Consider the following 17,327-nt stretch of genomic DNA (forward strand, 5'->3'; position numbering starts at 1 on the left):
CTGTGTTAGGTATGTTCACATATGTGCAGGTACATGTGTGTGCTCAAGCATATGACAGCCAGGTGCCAGCCCCAGCTGATGTTCCTCAGATGTCACCCACCTTGATTTTTTTCTTTTTTTCCTTGAAAGGGATTTGTTTGTTTTACTTATAGGGTTTTATGTTTAAATTCCCAGCATTCCAAATGAATATATACAAATACAAGTGAGCTTAGCAAACAGCCTCTATTGCTACAGAGCTAACTTTAAGTGACCTAGCAGCTATGTAAGCAGATAGCTTCAGCTGGCCAGGAAGTAGAGCACAGCCTACAGACAGTGTGAGCTCCAGGGAGAAGGCTCTAAAGTAGGATGCCAGCATCACAGGTGGATTGCTCCTGGCTGTGTTTAAGTCGATCGTGTAAGGAGACACACTCAGAAAAAGAATGACTTCTTTGAGATAAATAAAGAAGAATTTTAAAAGCCAAAAATGTAGAGTGTTACATTGTTAGAAAAGCCAATTGCATCTAGGTCCTAAAATGAAGAGAAACCTGAGAGGCTTTTGAGTCATGGCCATGACAGCCTACGTGTGTAGGAAAGATATGATGGAAGAGTGTAGGATTCTTCTGGGTTGAGTCAGTACCACCAAGTGAGGTATAGCCCCATCCCAGAAACAATGACTTCAATGTCTGTTGTTTCTGGATTCTGGCAGAGACCATGGAGAAGACCCTTAATGGTCTACCATGGTCTACCTTTATCCTTACCACCACTACCATGATCCTCCTCCTCCTTCTCCTCCTCCTCCCCTCCTCCTCCTTCTCCTCCTCCTCCTCTTCCTCCTCTCCTCCTTCTCCTCTTCCTCCTCCTCTCCTCCTTCTCCTCTTCCTTCTCCTCCTCTCCTCCTTCTCCTCTTCCTCCTCCTCCTCTCCTCCTTCTCCTCTTCCTCCTCCCCTCCTCCTCCTCTCCTCCTCCTTCCTCATCTTCCTCCTCCCTCCTCCTCTTCCTCTTCTTCTTCCTCCTCCTGCTCTCCCTCCTCCTCCTGCTCTTCCTCCTCCTCTTCCTCCGCCTCTCCTCCTCCTTCCTTCTCTCTCTCTCTCTCTCTCTCTCTCTCTCTCTCTCTCTCTCTCTCTCTCTCTCACTCTTTCTCTCTCTCATACAGTTTCACCACTCTATAGCCAGGCTGGCAGGGTTAGAACTCATTATGTAGCCTAGGCTGGCCTAGAGCCCATGCTGTTCCCTATCTCCGCCTAGCAAATGCTTAGATTACAGTAATGAACCATCATGACTGACCCAGACTCCTCCATGGATTACTTTCCTGCTACCTGAAGGTGACTTTCAATAGTTCCAAAGGGTCAGAGTCCATAATGGTAGGGGCAGTATGGCAGCTGGCAGCTACCTCCGCTCTTGAACTACAAACACAAGACAGGGCAAACTGCAAGTAGGCAAATCATTTTATTCTTAAACTCCAACCCCAGTGATATACCTTGTCCAAGCGTGACTGTGCTGACTTGGACCAGAAAGTCATTCTTCAGTGACATGGTCCTAAGTGGAAGATGGCCATTAGATAAGAAGAAGAAAATCCGGGGTCAGGAGGTCTCATGCAAGCTATGTCTTAAGCAACTACAGCGTCTCATATACTATTTCCAGGAAAGAAATGGGACTAAATCAGCAGAAACTGCCCTATGAAGGGACTAAGTCAACAGGAAGGTAATCAAACAGTGTTGCACAAGGGGAACACAGGGTATCTCAAGAACATTACAAACTGAGTACACAGTGACCTTGGACTGATAACCATAGCCCCACATGGTGGGTTCTCAGGGACTGAAGCTACAGATCCCCATCCAAAAGCTCTGGCTCCGAGTCATTACTGGATCTGCCAAGCAGATTCATTCTCCATCCATCAGAGCCTCAGGAAAAGACTCCACTGGTCTGGCTATCAACAGAGCATCACCTAAACCTCCCTCAACAGCACCAATGTTTTAGGATTTCTACTTTTGTGGTCAAACACCATGACCAAAAGCAACTTGAAGAGAAGTTTACTTAACACTGCAGCTTGCAACCCATTCAGGGCAAGAATTCAAGGCAGGAACCCGGAGGCAGGAATAGATGCAGAAAGCACAGAGAGATACTGCTTACTGGTTTGTTCCTTGTGATTGCCTATTTTCTTGTAGCATCCAGGACCACCATCCCAAGGGATCCCCATTGAACTGGGCCCTCCCACATCAATCAATCAAGAACATGGACCACAGGCCAATCTGGTGAAGGCATTTTCTCAATTGAAGTTCTATTTTTTTTTTCCAAATAACTCTGGTTTGTCTTAACTTGACCTAAAATTAGCCAGCACCTGTACAACTGTCAACTGGGGACAGATTGTTCAAAGGCCCAAGACTTTGGGGGTATTTCTCATTCCAACCACCACATCCCTCTTACACACCTTGGGACATTTTTACCAACCAGCAAAGTGTTTCTTTGCATGCAGGTATTTTCTGAGACGGGGAGTCTGATGGTCTGCCTGCATAACAAAGCAGGTGTCTAGAGGATGTATGACTAGTGAAGAATAACTGGCAGGAAGGTGTATAAAACTTTTATATGTGTGCTGCTTGGATAGGATTACGTATTCTGAAAATGCTAGAATTTCCCCAATGGACTAAACCTCAGTCTTAACAGTGGTTACTGACTTGTTAACACATTGTTTGAATGCCTTTCCTCTTCCTGTCTCATTTCCCCATTTTTTAAGCCATTACCAATCAAATTAAGCATTAGAAAAACCTTGTGGTGGTGCATGCCTTTCATCCCAGCACTTGGAAGGCAGAGGTAGGTGGATCTCTGAGTTCGAGGCCAGCCTAATCTACAGAGTGAGTTCCAGAACAGCCAGGAACACATAGAGAAACCCTGTCTCAAAACCAAATAAGCAAATAAAAAATAAAAACAATACAAAGAAAAACCCTTGTTTAACAGTGTGTTTGGAGGCTGTAGACAGAAAATGTTGGTAGGATTGCTTGCCTAGCATGCAGAAATCCCAGATTCAATCCAAAGCATCACATAAACCTTTGAGGTGGTGCACACCTGTAATCCCAGCATTTAGAGGCAGGAGGAGGAGAAGCAGAAATTTAGTGTCATCCTGGCCTATACAGTGAGTTTAAAGGCGGGCTGGGCTTATATGAAATCATGTCTATAAAAAAAAGTTCTCATTGTTTTGGGGGCAGGGAGAACAAGAACTAAAACAAAAGATTCAAACATATGCTCCTTTTATGTGACTCTTCCTGGAGGAATACAAGAAAGAAAAAAAGAAAAAAAAAATAAAAACAAAACCAACTCTATTCATCCTACAAAGGGGTGGCCAGAGTAATTAGTGCACCCAAATTAGTTTGGAAATCTTTGTAGGAACACAGACTCAAAGGCAGTACTACCACTGAAGGCCCCCCTACCATCGTGATGACTTATGAACACTGGGCCTTACTGTCCAACTTGCAGGCAGCTACAAGGAGCGTCTTCCTCTCCAGCAGTTGCTGACTGCTTATGTTATCCTCTGGAGGGACCTTGTGAATCTTGGACATTTTCTGAGCCTCCAAAATTTCATGACCATCCTACATCTTACAAAAGGAATGTTTCAACTCGGAGGAGGTTACTATCTATACAACCATTTCCAGTTTATGACATTGCACTGAACCGGAAAGAGGCTGCCAGCCAGGGAGTCCAGTTCTAAAGAGTGCAAATGTGCTTAGAAAAGGGAGCTGAAGCTGGGCAGTGGTGACGCGTGCCTTTGATCTCAGCACTTGGGAGGCAGAGGCAGGTGGATTTCTGAGTTGGAGGCCAGCCTGGTCTACAGAGTGAGTTCCAGGACAGCCAGGGCTATACAGAGAGACCCTCTCTTGAAAAAACCAAATCCAAAAAACAAAAAACAAACAAACAAAAAAAAAAACAAAAAAAAAGGAAAAAAGAAAAAAAGAAACAAACAAAAAGAAAGAAAAGGGAACTGAAAAAAAAAAGAACTCTCTCTCCCTAGCAGGGACTCTGGATGGTAATAGGAAATCCACTTTACCTCTAAGTCAGTGGTTCTCAACCTTTCTAATGGCGCAACCCCTTAATAGAGCTCATTATGTTGTGGTGATCCACAACCACAAAATTATTTCACTACTTCTTCATAACTGTAATTTTGCTACCATAATGAATTGTAATGTAAATAACTGACAAGTAAAATATTTGATATGTGACCTCTATGAATGAGCTGTTTGACTCCCAAAGGGGTCAGAGCCCACAGACTGACAACCACTAACCTACGTGAAGGTCATATGACTGAGTTACTAGGTTACATATAAGAATCATGTTTACCATTTATAACTCCGTAAGAAGCTCTTGCAACCATCTCCCACAGTTTTCTAGTCTGGATATCCATTTAGATGTCAACACACTGATGGTTCTTAGAAACCACACATCAAAAGCAGAACAACAAAGATACTAGAGATGGCTCAGTAGGTAAGGGCACTGTCACTAAGCCTAACCCTAGACCTGTATATTGGGAAGAGAGAACTAACTAACTCTCACAAGTTGCCTACACACACACACACACACACACACACACACACACACATGCACACTTCAGAGCCTAGATCTGTTGTTGGCTGAAAAGATCCCACGCCTATGAATGACTATGGCTGCCACCTGAGCTATACACGAGTAAAATAATCATCTGTTCCATTAAATCACCTAGGCTTTGGCAAATCTTATGGCAACTGGTGCTAACATGACCTAGTCTGAATTGATTGCTACTGTGTCTCAGGGAGTGCATATGTTCAGAAATGACAATCTTAGCTTAATTCAAGCTGGACATTAGAAGGATTTCTGGAGGTTAGATAAAAACCAGTAGTTCTCAGGAACTTGGGATACAGGTTGTTGCCTTTAGGGTTAGGGTAGGATTAGGGTTATGGTGTAGTGTTCCTGGGATAAATGCCCAAGACCACAGAACATATGCAGAAAAACATGAACTCTGGAAGCAGGTGCTCATTCTGACATACTCATTGGACCTTGGACACATTACTTAACTTTTGTGCTTCCCTTTCTTCCCAAATGCAAACAACAACAACAACAACAAAACAAAAAACAAACAAACACGCCAAACATGTCAAATGCTCATCCTAAATTAATGTTAGGAAAACACTCAGCATAGTGTCTAGTGCAGAGCAGCAACACATGCCCAAATCTGCAGTTTTCTAAAGATCACTCCAGCACAAAGTCTTGAAAACTGTTTCTTCTTTTAACCTTCTGAATTTTAACCAGTTTTGGTTTGATTTGATTTGGTGTTTGGTTGGTTGGTTTTTGTTTGAGTCTCATGTAGCCCAGGCTGGCCTCAAACTTACTATGTAGCCCAGGCTGCCCCTGAACCCCCGATCCTCTAGTCTCCCAAGTGCCGCAATTGCAGACATGGTCCACTATATCCAGTCTTTCTAACCTTCCATCTGGAGTCTGACAACCTGAGCCCATGAGATGACTTAGTACTTTGGATGTCTTTTCTTTGCTATAGGAGTTTGTCCCTGGACATGAGACACGTTCAGAGCATGCTCCACTGAGGCCAGCAGGTACTTTGGCCCTTATGGATTTAGAACGTGTTAGCTTTAGGTGGATCATTAACTCTAGCAGACACGGTCACCCCTGGACCCCGTGGGGTTTGCTTACAGACCTGCAGAAAAGACTGCTCAGCATACTTTTGGTGCATTTATTCATCTGTTTGATAAATGTTTGAGTATTATAGCAGGCATCATAGTCAGACACATTAGAATATTGAATATTTCTTCTTCGTGGCAGTTAAATCAGGTGAACAGACTGTTCCAGGTGAGGCTGAGGGTATAGCAAGGACTTTGTCTCAAAAAAAAAAAAAAACAAAAATAACTAGAGATAGGATAAAAATCCAAAGATAGTCAAGAAAGCTGAAATCAATGACATAAAATGAGTGTACAATACAGAATAACCAACAAAGCCAAAAGTCTGTATGTAGGGGATGTTTTAAAGATTTATTTTATTTTTATTTACATGTATGTGTGTGCTGGTAAATGCTTGTGGAGGACAGAAGACAGCGTTGGATTTCCTAGAATTATAAGAGCTGGAGTTATAGGCAGTTGTGAACCATTTGATATGAGTGCTGGGTACCAGACCTGGGTCCTCTGAGGGTGTAGTAAATACTCTTAACCACTGAGCCATCTCTCCAACCCAAGTTTGCATGGTTTCTTAAATTAATAAAATAGCTAAAACCTTGGCAACAATAATCAAGAAAAAGAAGTAAACACGGTTACCAGTGTCAAAAGTGGGGAAAGGTATTATAGTACAGATCTGTCACACACTCAAAATGTTATCTACAAGATCTTGTGGCACAAACCTGTGAGCTCAAGTTCTCAAGGGCCTAGGGCAGGAGGGTCATAGTTCCAGGCCATCCTGAGAGATTTAGTGAGACCCTGTGTTAGAATAAAAAGTGGTTTGTTTGTTTGTTTTAAAGGGAGGGGGGACTAAAGACCTAGCTCCCTGGCAGATCTGGGGCCTAGGAACGGCAAGGCCCTGGATCCAATCCCCAGTTCAGAAACCAAACAACAGTTACAAGATAATGTGATGAGTGACTTTGCTTCAGTAACTTTGAAATATAGATGATTATTGATATGGGTAATCTTACATATAATGACCAAATGGGGTTTATTGCAGAAACCTAATAGTGGCTTTACACTTAAAAGTCAATTAGCAGGGAGTTGCAGAGACCACTCAGTGATTAAAAGCACTTGTTGCTCTTGCTGAGGGCCAGAGTTCTATTTTTATTCCCCACATGGTGACTCACAGCCAGTAGCAACCCCAGTTCCAGGGCATTCAACACCCTGTTCTCACTTTCACAGGCAGAAGTCACATGCGTAAGCAAAGCACTTATAATACATAAAGTGAAATAAATCTAAAATTCAATTAGCAGGTTAGAGATATAGTTCAGTGTGGAATGCTCACCTAGCAAATGTGAGGCCCAGGATTCAATCTCCACTACAAAGCAAACAAAGAAAACTAATTAGAAGTCAGATGTGGTTGGTTATACAACCCTATATTTCCAGCCCTCAGGAAGCTGAGGCAGGAGGATCACAAGTTTGAGGCCAGCTTAGTTTATAGCAAGACCCTGCCTGTCTCAAAAAAACAACAAAACAAAACAGAATAAAAACAAACAAACAAACAACAACAAAAAGAACAAAACTAATATTTGCTAGATAGTTCCCCACACTGACAGAAAAGGCAGGAAATTCATATTATTATTTTGATAAATAAAAAAAATCCAATCTCAGTAATGTTTTTTAAGCAGGTAATGAACTCAAGAAGGAAGAGAGAACCTTAGTATTGCTAATAACATCTAAAAGCAGGGTCCTGAGAGTTTCCAGGATCTGTGAAACTGGGCCTCCACCTACTTCTGGACCAAACAGTTGTTCTCCTAGCAAAGTCTTCTACAGAAATGCCTGTCTGTGTGCACTAAAGGCAAGCACTAGGCTATTCCAAAAGTACTTACTGTAGTAAGGCAAGCCTGGGGTGAGGAGGAGGAGGAGGAGGAGGAATGCTAAAAATCAGAAGAAAAAAAGCCAACTGGCATTATTCAACAAAAGATGTAAGAATGCAAACAGAATCCTGGAAAGAAACAGATTTAACAAAATCACTCAAGAAAGACACTGGGTTCAAACTCAATGTGCAAAAAAAAAATGTGGAGTTTTCCTGATTGTGTCTTTTATTTCTTTCTTTAAGGTTTGTTTTTTTGCTTTTAATTTTTTGTATGTACACATGAGTGGGAGCCCCCCATAGAAGCCAGATCACCTGTAGCTGGAGTCCAGGGATGTCAGATCCTCCTGTTGCTGGAGTTACTGGACCTTTGGAAGAGCAGCCCTTGATATTAACCGCTGAGCCATCTCTCCAGCCCTATGGGCTTGGTTTTTTGAGACAAGGTCTCCAGCCTGGGCAAATCTCCAATAAGGCATGGAATTGAAACCGTGAACTCTGAATCCCGATATCTCCAATTCATAAATGCAGGGGTTACAGGCCTGCACTTCTATACCAGGCTCTGTTTTGTTTTGTTTTCAGATTCCAGCAACATATATAAAACAAAATGAAATTTTTGTTTCTAGAGGCACTGTCTGTAAAAATGGAAACAGTGTCACAATGGTCAGGGTGAGAGATGAAATGTTCTCTGCTCACACAACATGAAACAATAGGTTACACCAAGAACTAATGGACAATCGCACGCCTCTGCATAGTGAATCATACCGGTTTCAGGCTCTGCGCAGTATGATTTTATATCCCTGCAGTCCTGAAGTGAGCAGACTTCAGTTTCTGTTAGAAGTCCAGGTAGGGGTCACCTATGTGGGAGAAACTCTGCAGGGAATTGGTCACCTGAGTGTGGACTGGTTCTGCGGGAGTCTTTTTGGTGATAAATTATTACTCTGTGCTAGCAAGATTTGTTGTACACCTACTATATTTTAATTCAAAATTATTAAAGTTTTATTTAATATTTTTTGGGTTTTTTGTTGTTGTTTTTGTTTTTGTTTTTTCACTTTTTCGAGACAGGTTTTCTCTGCGTAGCCTTGGCTGTCCTGGAACTCACTCTGTAGACCAGGCCGGCCTTGAACTCAGAAAACCACCTGCCTCTGCCTCCCAAGTGCTGTGATTAAAGAAAGTTTTATTTAAAATTAACAGATTTTTTTCCTAGGTAGAGGCTACACAGCCTTGCGGACAGGGCTCGCAACTGGGCGGGAAACTCTGCATGCAGTCAGAGCTGTGCCTGAGTCAGGCCTCACAAAGCTGGGACAGCAACCCCGTGTGGTGTGGAGGGTGTGAGAGTGGGGCTGGGGGAGAAACTATGGGCTATGCCACAGAAGGGACAGCTCCACCAGGGTTGCAGGACAGCGGGAGGACTTCAGGCTGGTCAGCTTAGAGTCCTTAGTGAGAAGTGAGAATTCCCAAAAGAAAATTGTGTTAAGGTTTTATGCATGTGCGTGCTGGCTCATTCTCATGCATGAGAAGCACCCAGGAACCAGGGACAGAAAGAGGGTAGTGTCCCTAGCCGCCTGGGTATCTGCTTGGCCAGATAAGGAAGGCTTGGAGGGTGTGGCAGTGGAGATCAGCCTGGACTGGGGCTGTAGAACCTTTCCCAGTAGGCAGATTCATCAGTCAACCCTCTGCCTTCTGGGTAAAGTGCACCTAGGCTGTGGGAGAGCAACCAGGACACAGTCGTTGCGCAGTTGAAAATGAGGCTGGTCGCCTGTGCCCTGCTATGCGCGGGGACCCTAGGTGAGTGAGCCGAGAGCCAGGCAGGGGGCGGCCCTCCTGATTTTCTGGGGAGGGGACAGGTGTCATTTGCTGGCCAGCCGCTTCAGGGATCAAATGTTGCAGTTGGACGGACCGCAGGGAGGAGCAGTCACTGGACTGGAACCCACCCCGCCACGCTCTGCAATCCCCAGGCTTCCCTTTGTGCACACCTGAGGCGGTTTCATCGTGGATTGTCTGGCTCGTTTGTCTGCTTTTGGGACCCTTTTCCTGACACATCTGCCTTAATACTAGGGAGGTGCCTAGTCTTTTTGTAACTTGTTATGCCATGTTTGGTTGATATCCCTTAGAGGCCTGCCCTTTTCTGAAGGGAAATGGAGTAGATGGGGGGAGGGGACGTGGAGAGGGACTCAGCGGAGAGGAGGGAGGGGAAATTGCAGTAATATATGAGATAGAGGAAAATAAAAATCAAAACAAAAACCAAACAAACAAAATACCCCCACAACTTGTTTCCTGATTCTGTGGTAGGCAAAGGAGCTAATGCCGTGATTGACAACATATGATCTCCAGGACCTAATGGTAGAAGGGGGGAATCCGCTCCTGAAAGCTGTCCTCTGACCGCCACATGTGGCAGCCGCACAATATGAACTTTTTAAAAAAAAAGTTATGTTTACCCAACAAACACGCAGTTGCTGGAAAAATGAACTAACGAGGCTAGAGGCAGGCAGAGTTCTAGGCACAAAACTGCAGGAGGCCCTGTCTTGGGTTGACTTCTTCCTCCAGGGAAGAGCTCATGCACTGTGAAGATCTCTTCCTGGCTTAACCATGGTTGCATCTTCTTCCTCCCTCTAGCTTCGTCTGGTCTGAGACTGTGGTACAGACATCTATGGTGGGCATCTTGCTGGGTGGGGGAGGGTAACCAGAGCAGGGCAGTGAACAGCAATGGTGAGTGTCCAGTGTGCCTCCTCCTCTGACTGCAGCTGCCTGGTCTCTCTCAGAGTTCTCCTGAGCTGAGCCAGTGTTCTTTGTGTTTCTTGCCTCATCTCTGGTCACGTCAGACACAGACCAAAAGTCTACTTTCCCAACAGGCTTCGTGTTTACCTATCAGAGACTAGAGGCCCCTGTGGGCTGCGTTTCTTCATGACCTTTCTCCAGGCTGCCAGACCAAGCTGGAGTCTGGGACCTGCGCTCCTCAAAGCTCAGTGTTCTAGCCCACCACCAAAAGTCCCCAGCCAAAGCAGCTTAAACAGGAGACACATAACAGAAGAAACACATAACTTAAGAACTCGCAAAAATCAAGAGCCAAGCCAATGGTTTCTTCTGGGGTCCAAGAACTTTCTCCTTCAGCGAGTGAACGGGAGGCCGTCATCAGCCTTCCTCCTCCCTCTGAAACAGTCACAGTGTGATGAGACTGCCTCTTCTTGCATGTGTCAGGAGACCAGTGGCGGAACACTACTTAGGACCTTGTCGACGTTATCAGACTCCACCCTCCCTCTAGCTTGTTTGTACATGTCCTCTCTTTTCAAAATAATTCTATTTGTCAAGCCAGGACAGTGACGACAGGCCAGAGGTGAGCAGACAGCGAATGAATTCACCAAAGACAGAAGGAAGCAGAATTAAAGTATTAGCAACACTGTGGCACACAGCCAGTAGGCAGTAGAAACAGGTTAAACGGAAACTTTCTAAAAAGCTGTGGGGGATGGGGGTGCACACACTCGGGTGCATGCATGTGTGCTTGCATGAGTGTGTGTGTGTGTTTCTATGTAGGCAGTAAGCCAGCGATCATGGCAATTGAGGCTTATAGTTAGCAACAGGTTGGCCTTGAGGTTATGATGATCTTGCTATGACTCAGAAATGGCTCAGCACAACGTGCCAGTCCTAAAGTGACATCTATCATTTTTAGCTGAGGCATGCTATGATGAAGTCTTTGCCATGTGACAGTAGTCCCATTGCAAGGCAGTAGTAGCTTGCTCTGAGCCCAGCATACAGTTCAGCCAACGTGACGTCCCCCCCCCCCCCCGCCGCCGCCATAATCAAGATAAAGAACATTTCTAACTTTTCCAAATCGCCCTTCATCCTTTCTCAGCCATCCCCACCTCACCCCTGCAAACACTGTGTCTCTTCTAGGCTCACACATATGGAATCATAAACACACGTGTCCCTGTGGGTTTGGCTCTTCTGGTCCCCCCCCCCATTTATTTCTTTATCGTGTGTGTGTGTGTGTGTGTGTGTGTGTGTGTGTGTGTGTGTATGTATGTGCACTACAGGAGATGACTTTTGGAGTTGGTTTTCTCCTTACATCTTATGGGTTCTGGGGTCAAACTCAGGTCATCAGGTTTAGCAGCAAGCACCCTTACCCACTGCCCTCTCAACAGCCTGGACTACTGAGTTCTCCTCCTCTCCTTCTCTTCCTCCTCCTACTTCTCCTCCTCCTCTTCCTCCTTTTCCTCCTCCTCTTCCTTTCTCTTCTTCTCCTTCCTCCTCTCCCCCACCTCAGTAGATTTGAGTTATTAAGTAAGGAATGGAATTAAGTAAGTAATTTGGATGCAAGTGTGCACTACTCAAATCAAAGTGAACCTGGAATTTCTGGGAAAAAAGTTTTTGTCAGTAACACAAGTAGCCACTCCCTCTTCCCCACGGATAACACTGAGGCCTATTGGCAAGAAGAACTGGGCTCTGAGTGGGGGAGCGCACAGGGCTGTTGGTTACTCTTGGATTTTAGGATGATTTCGATGGCTCTCAGAGTCAAGACTCCATAATGGGTGCAGGTAAGGGTCACAAGCGTGAAGTCTTGAGCAGGGATCCCAGTAGATCTGTATGTGTGCCACCACCTGAGGATTCTGGCTCTGGCCCCAGTGGAAGCAGGGGAAATCAGAGGTAAGGGAACTTTCTATACATAGACAATAAACAGGTATCACTGGGTTCTCACAGGTATTTGAATGACCCATTCCTTGAAACCTTCTCAATTACTGCAGAGAGTGGGGATAAAGCCCTCAACGACGGAGGGGCTGTAATGGTTCCAGGAGGGCCTGCTTCACAGAACTTGGAGCTTCTCTCTCTCTCTCTCTCTCTCTCTCTCTCTCTCTCTCTCTCTCTCTCTCTCTCTCTCTCATCTCTCCTCTTCCTCCCCTCCCTCCCTCTCTCCCTCTCCACTGCCCTTTCTCTTTGTGTGTGCTGTATTCATACATGCCTATTGAAACCAGTGAGTGTCTGCATGTGCGCACGCACACACGCACGCACTGTACCTGTGTGAGTTTGTGTGAAGGCTGGCAATTGACATTGGGTCCTGACTCCATTTGACTCCATCTTAGCTACTGGCACAGTCCCACCAGCTTCTGTCATTGGCATAGTGGTTTGGAGGTTTATCCAGGTGGCATATTCCACATTCATTGAAAGACAATGGCCAAGCGCTGTTCCGCTGCGAGGCTTCTCCACCCTTTGTTTCCCGAGCCGCTCACCGAGCCGTGCAGGCTGTCTCTACTGTGAGGCTTTTATGGAGAAGGCTGCTGCTCACAGTAGTGGGCCCATCTTTAAGAGGATATGCGTTTTCTTTTCTTTTGCATAAATGTCTAAAATTATTGGGACCTATTAGTAACCATATGTTGAGAGTTTTTCTTTCACTTGCTGATTTTGAGGTTCATTCAGGACTTAAAACATGAAGGTAGGTACCTATCCAATCTCCCTTTAACGCACACTTGAATGTTTTTAAAAAATATTATTTATTTATTTATTTATTTATTTATTTTAATGTGTATGAGTGATCTGTCTTCACACACACACACACACACACACACACACACAGAAGAGGGCATCATATCCCATATAGATGGTTGTGAGCCACCATGTGGTTGCTGGGAATTGAACTCAGGACCTCTGACGAGCAGCCAGTGCTCTTAACCTTTGAGCCATCTCTTTAGCCCCCAGATATTTTCTTTTAGTTATTGAAAAACATAGTGTTGCTGTGAATATCTCTTTGTGTGTATTTGTCTGAGTTCCTGTTGTCAATATTTTAATATATATTTAGGAGTGGAAATTCTGTGTTATATTGCTAATTCTGTGGTTATCTTTTGGGGCATTTTAATATATATGGAGAAAGTCCAGAAAAAAAGGGCCCTGAGAACTCCCTCAAGGAACTCAGCCAATTCAGTTTGTGGATGACACACAGTTGGTATTACACAATACTATTTTTTAGTATTAAGGTATTTTTAATTACATACATAGTGGGGGGTTGTGCATATGATTGAAGTATCTACAACGGAGACCAGAGGATAATGCCCAATCCCTCAGGGCTGGACTTACAGGAGGTTGTCAGCTGTGTGACTCAGGTGCTGGGAACTGAACTCGGGTTCTCCGGAAGAGTTGAACGCAGACTTAACCGTGACTCTCTCTCTCTGAGCCATTGGTCCAGGCCACTTAGTCAGCTCCTTCCTTGTCTTGTGTGTGATTCCCTTCTGCCAGCAGAGGAAGGTGAGCGTTGTGGGTCCCTGACACCTCTCGTGTCTCTCCCCTAGGTCTGTGCCTGGCTGTTCCTGAGAAGACCGTACGGTGGTGCGTTGTGTCAGATCAAGAGGCCACTAAGTGTTCCAGTTTCCGTGACAATATGAAGAGAGTCCTTCCTGCAGGTGGCCCAGCCGTTACCTGTGTGAGGAAAGCCTCTCACACTGAGTGCATCCGGGCCATCTCGGTAAGTCACCGCTGTCTGAAAGAGAGCTGAAGAAATGTCGTCCTTTCCCTGTACTTTACAGTGCAGGGAAGAATGCAGCTGCTCTTCTGTAGGAAGAGTCATAATCATAACTAAACAACTAATACAGGGTCAAGCTTAGCTATATATCCACGACACAGCAAAACCTAAAACTGCATCAAGAGAATCTATAAGGACTCAAAAATACTGGGCGTAGTAGCACTTTAGAGCTCTGACTGCTATCCCAGAGGACCAGGGTTCAATTCCCAGCATCCATATTGCAGCTCAAAACTGCCCTCAACTCCAGTTCCAGAGGCTCTGTCACCCTCATACAGGCAAAACACCAATGCACATGAAATAAAACAAAATTTTAAATAAAAAAAAAAAGACTCAAAAATAAACAAGAAACTTTATGTAGACCAGGCGTGCCTGGAACTCAAAGCATTCCTGTTCCTTTATCCTGGGTACTGGGACTCAAGGTATAGACCACCATACCTGGTGGAGTTTTAATAATTAAGTACAAAATGCTGGGGTGGTTTTGTTGTTGTTGTTGTTGTTGTTTTTGTTGTTGTAACTAGGCTGGTATCAAACTCTAAGCCTGCCTTTGTTTCCTGAGTACAGGAATTAAAGGTGTGTAGCACCACTGCCCAGCTAAAGTTTTTTTTGTAACATGAAAATTGCCTTTGTGCATGTGCATACATGTGTGTGCATGCACACACACATGTGTGTGTGTGTGTGTGTGTGTGTAAGAGAGAGAGAGAGAGAGAGAGAGAGAGAGAGAGAGAGAGAGAGAGCGAGCCAGTGGGACAGAAGACAGACATGGATTTGTTATAGTCGTTTGTCCTTATGCAATTGCAGAGCAGGTTAAACTAGCTAAGAGTTGTCTTTTTCATCTGATGCTGGACCCTGAAGGGGAAGGACTCAGGGAGGGAGGATGTGCGACGTGGAGAAAAGCCATCACGAACTGGAGCCTCGGGGATGGCTGGAGCTCAGGTCAAGTCCATTCACGTTACTCCCAATCTTCCGCCCTTCTGCCTTTCTTTTTTATCTTTATTTATTTTTATTTTATGAGCATTTCCTGCATGCATGGTGTATGTCTGCATGCCATGTGTGTGCTCGGTACCCACCAAGGTCAGAAGAGGTCACTCGATCCCCTGGAACTGGAGTTAAGGGTAGTTGTGAATCACCAAGTGGATGCTGAGAACCAGGTCCTCTGCAACAGCAGCAAGTGGCCCTAACCACTGGATTATCCCTGCAACCCCTCCCTCCAATCGGGGTGTCGATGGTATTGACCAGTTTACAGGCTTAGAGACCTCGTTCTTGTAACTTGTATATTAAATACTCCCTTTTCCAAGTTAATCTGAGTTGTTTCTAATACATGCTTTCAGTCATGTCCTGTTTTGCACACAAATATGCATATAATACATATATTCCATATGAATACATATCATAAAATAATTATAACATGGAATTTGTGAAGTCAAACAACTACAGATCAAAAAACTATTTTTTAAAGATTTATTTATTTATTATACGTAAGTACACTGTAGCTATCTTCAGACACTCAAGAAGAAGGCATTAGATCTCATTATGAATGGTTGTGAGCCATCATGTGGTTGCTGGGATTTGAACTAAGGACCTTCAGAAGAGCAGTCAGTGCTCTTAACTACTGAGCCATCTCTCCAGCCCCAAAACCTATTTTTTAAAATACATTCGTATTGAACGTGTGAAGACCCTTCATTTACACTCTTTGAGCAGCACAGCATGGCAGCTGTTTACATAGCTGGCTTGGGTTGTCTTTGTATGTAGTCTAGAGATGGTCTGGAGCACAGGAGCATACCTGCTTAGGTTGCGTGCAAGGCCACTGCATGGCCTATTAAGGATTCAAGACTTTGTTGGCTTTGCTCTTTCAGAGTGTCAGGACAAATCTCCCTCAGACGCCGAGGGATGACTGTACTACAAACTCCATTTTGGAAAACCCAGATTACTTTAAAAGTCTGTCTCTAATCTGAGTCTGGTGATACAGGCCTGGGATGCAGTGAATCTGGAGGCTGAGATAGGACAGCTTGTAAGTTCAAGGAGTGCTCGGGATAGAGAGAGAGTTCAAGTCGAGTGTAGACCATCCCTCCATCTCAAGGATTCAAACAGTAAAAGAGGGCTGGGAATATTCCCCAGTGGTAGAGCAGTTGTCTAGATGGGCAAGATCCTAGGTTTATTCCCCAGAGCTGAAAATAAGGATATCAATTACTGAGGCATAGAAAGAATGAGCTGCATTGTGGGTAGGAAATGATTCAACTCCATCTTAAAGAGGCCTGCGAAGTTGGCTGCTTCCCGCAGGGAGGAAGGAAGCCCTGGCTGACAGATCCCTGAAACCCAGATGTGGGAGATGCAGCACGAGGTCTCATACGAGTGCACTGAGATTACCCAGGGAATAAAACACACAGGCATTTTCACCTCCCACCTTCACGAACCTTGCATTTCAAGGATGAGGCTAGTGAACCAAGCATCCATTCGCTAAGGGCTGAGCAGGAAAACAAACCAGCATGCATTGTGCAGTTGCTTTTTGCTATCGGCCCCCCACAGCCTCATGGAGCAGATGGGAATGAGAAGAAGGAGGTCTGAGCTATGGAAGAGTTTGTGGCACCGGAGTCCCAAACAAGACATTAGTAGAGTCTTTGCCAGCAGCAATAAGTCTCATTCATGTCTGGTCCCTTGTCTTTCAGGCCAATAAAGTAGATGCTGTGACTGTTGATGGAGCTTTGGTGGCTGAGGCTGGCCTGCCTCACCACAGCCTGAAACCTATCATGGCAGAATACTATGGATCAAAAGATGGTGTGTTCTCCCTGGGGCCCAGACTCATTGGTGTGGTGTGATGGCCACCATGGTTGGGGCGGGGGCACTTTGCCAAGTGTGTTGGTTACTTTTCTTGTTGCTGTGACAAACCACCTGACAAAAGAAACTTCAGGAAGGGAAGGTCTATTTTGGCTCACGGTTCGAAAGGACACAGTCCACCACTGTGGGAAGGGCATTGCAAGGAGCATGAGGCAGCTGGGCACATTGCATCTGTAGTCAGGAAGCAGAGAGGGAAAGAGAGCGAGGGGGACAGATGCTCAGGCCACTCTCTTCTCATTTCCATTCATCCCAGGAATGGTGTCACCCCACATTCAAGGGGTGACTCTAACCTTCTCGGTTAAACCTCTCTGGAAACCCTCAAAGACACTCAGAGGTGTATCTCCTTCACGATAGCAACTCTAGCCAGGATGACGGTGAAAATAAAGCATCACACTAACATTACAGGGAAACACATCTCTGGAGCCCTTCGGATTGACAGTGTTGTTCACTGACCACTGGGGTCAGGGCATTTCTCCACAGGAAGCTGTAGCTTTCGTGAATCCCAATGGACAAATCC

General features: G+C 45.0%; 1 protein-coding gene across 5 annotated transcripts in view; it reads left to right on the forward strand.

Annotated features, from left to right (window-relative positions):
• Positions 1-9,119: 9,119 nt before the first annotated feature.
• LOC127688643 (inhibitor of carbonic anhydrase) overlaps positions 9,120-17,327 on the forward strand; it is a 35,922-nt gene continuing 27,714 nt past the window's right edge. For 4 of the 5 annotated variants that reach the window (XM_052187494.1, XM_052187495.1, XM_052187496.1 and 1 more), the window contains exons 1-3: positions 9,120-9,261; positions 13,749-13,921; positions 16,642-16,750. In XM_052187494.1, the coding sequence (XP_052043454.1) occupies positions 9,219-9,261; positions 13,749-13,921; positions 16,642-16,750 (325 nt within the window). In that variant the 5' untranslated portion in view covers positions 9,120-9,218. The remainder of the gene's footprint in view (positions 9,262-13,748; positions 13,922-16,641; positions 16,751-17,327) is intronic. The other variant, XM_052187493.1, reaches the window with a different exon arrangement.

This window comes from Apodemus sylvaticus, chromosome 7 (assembly GCF_947179515.1).
Source record: "Apodemus sylvaticus chromosome 7, mApoSyl1.1, whole genome shotgun sequence".
NCBI lineage: Eukaryota > Metazoa > Chordata > Mammalia > Rodentia > Muridae > Apodemus > Apodemus sylvaticus.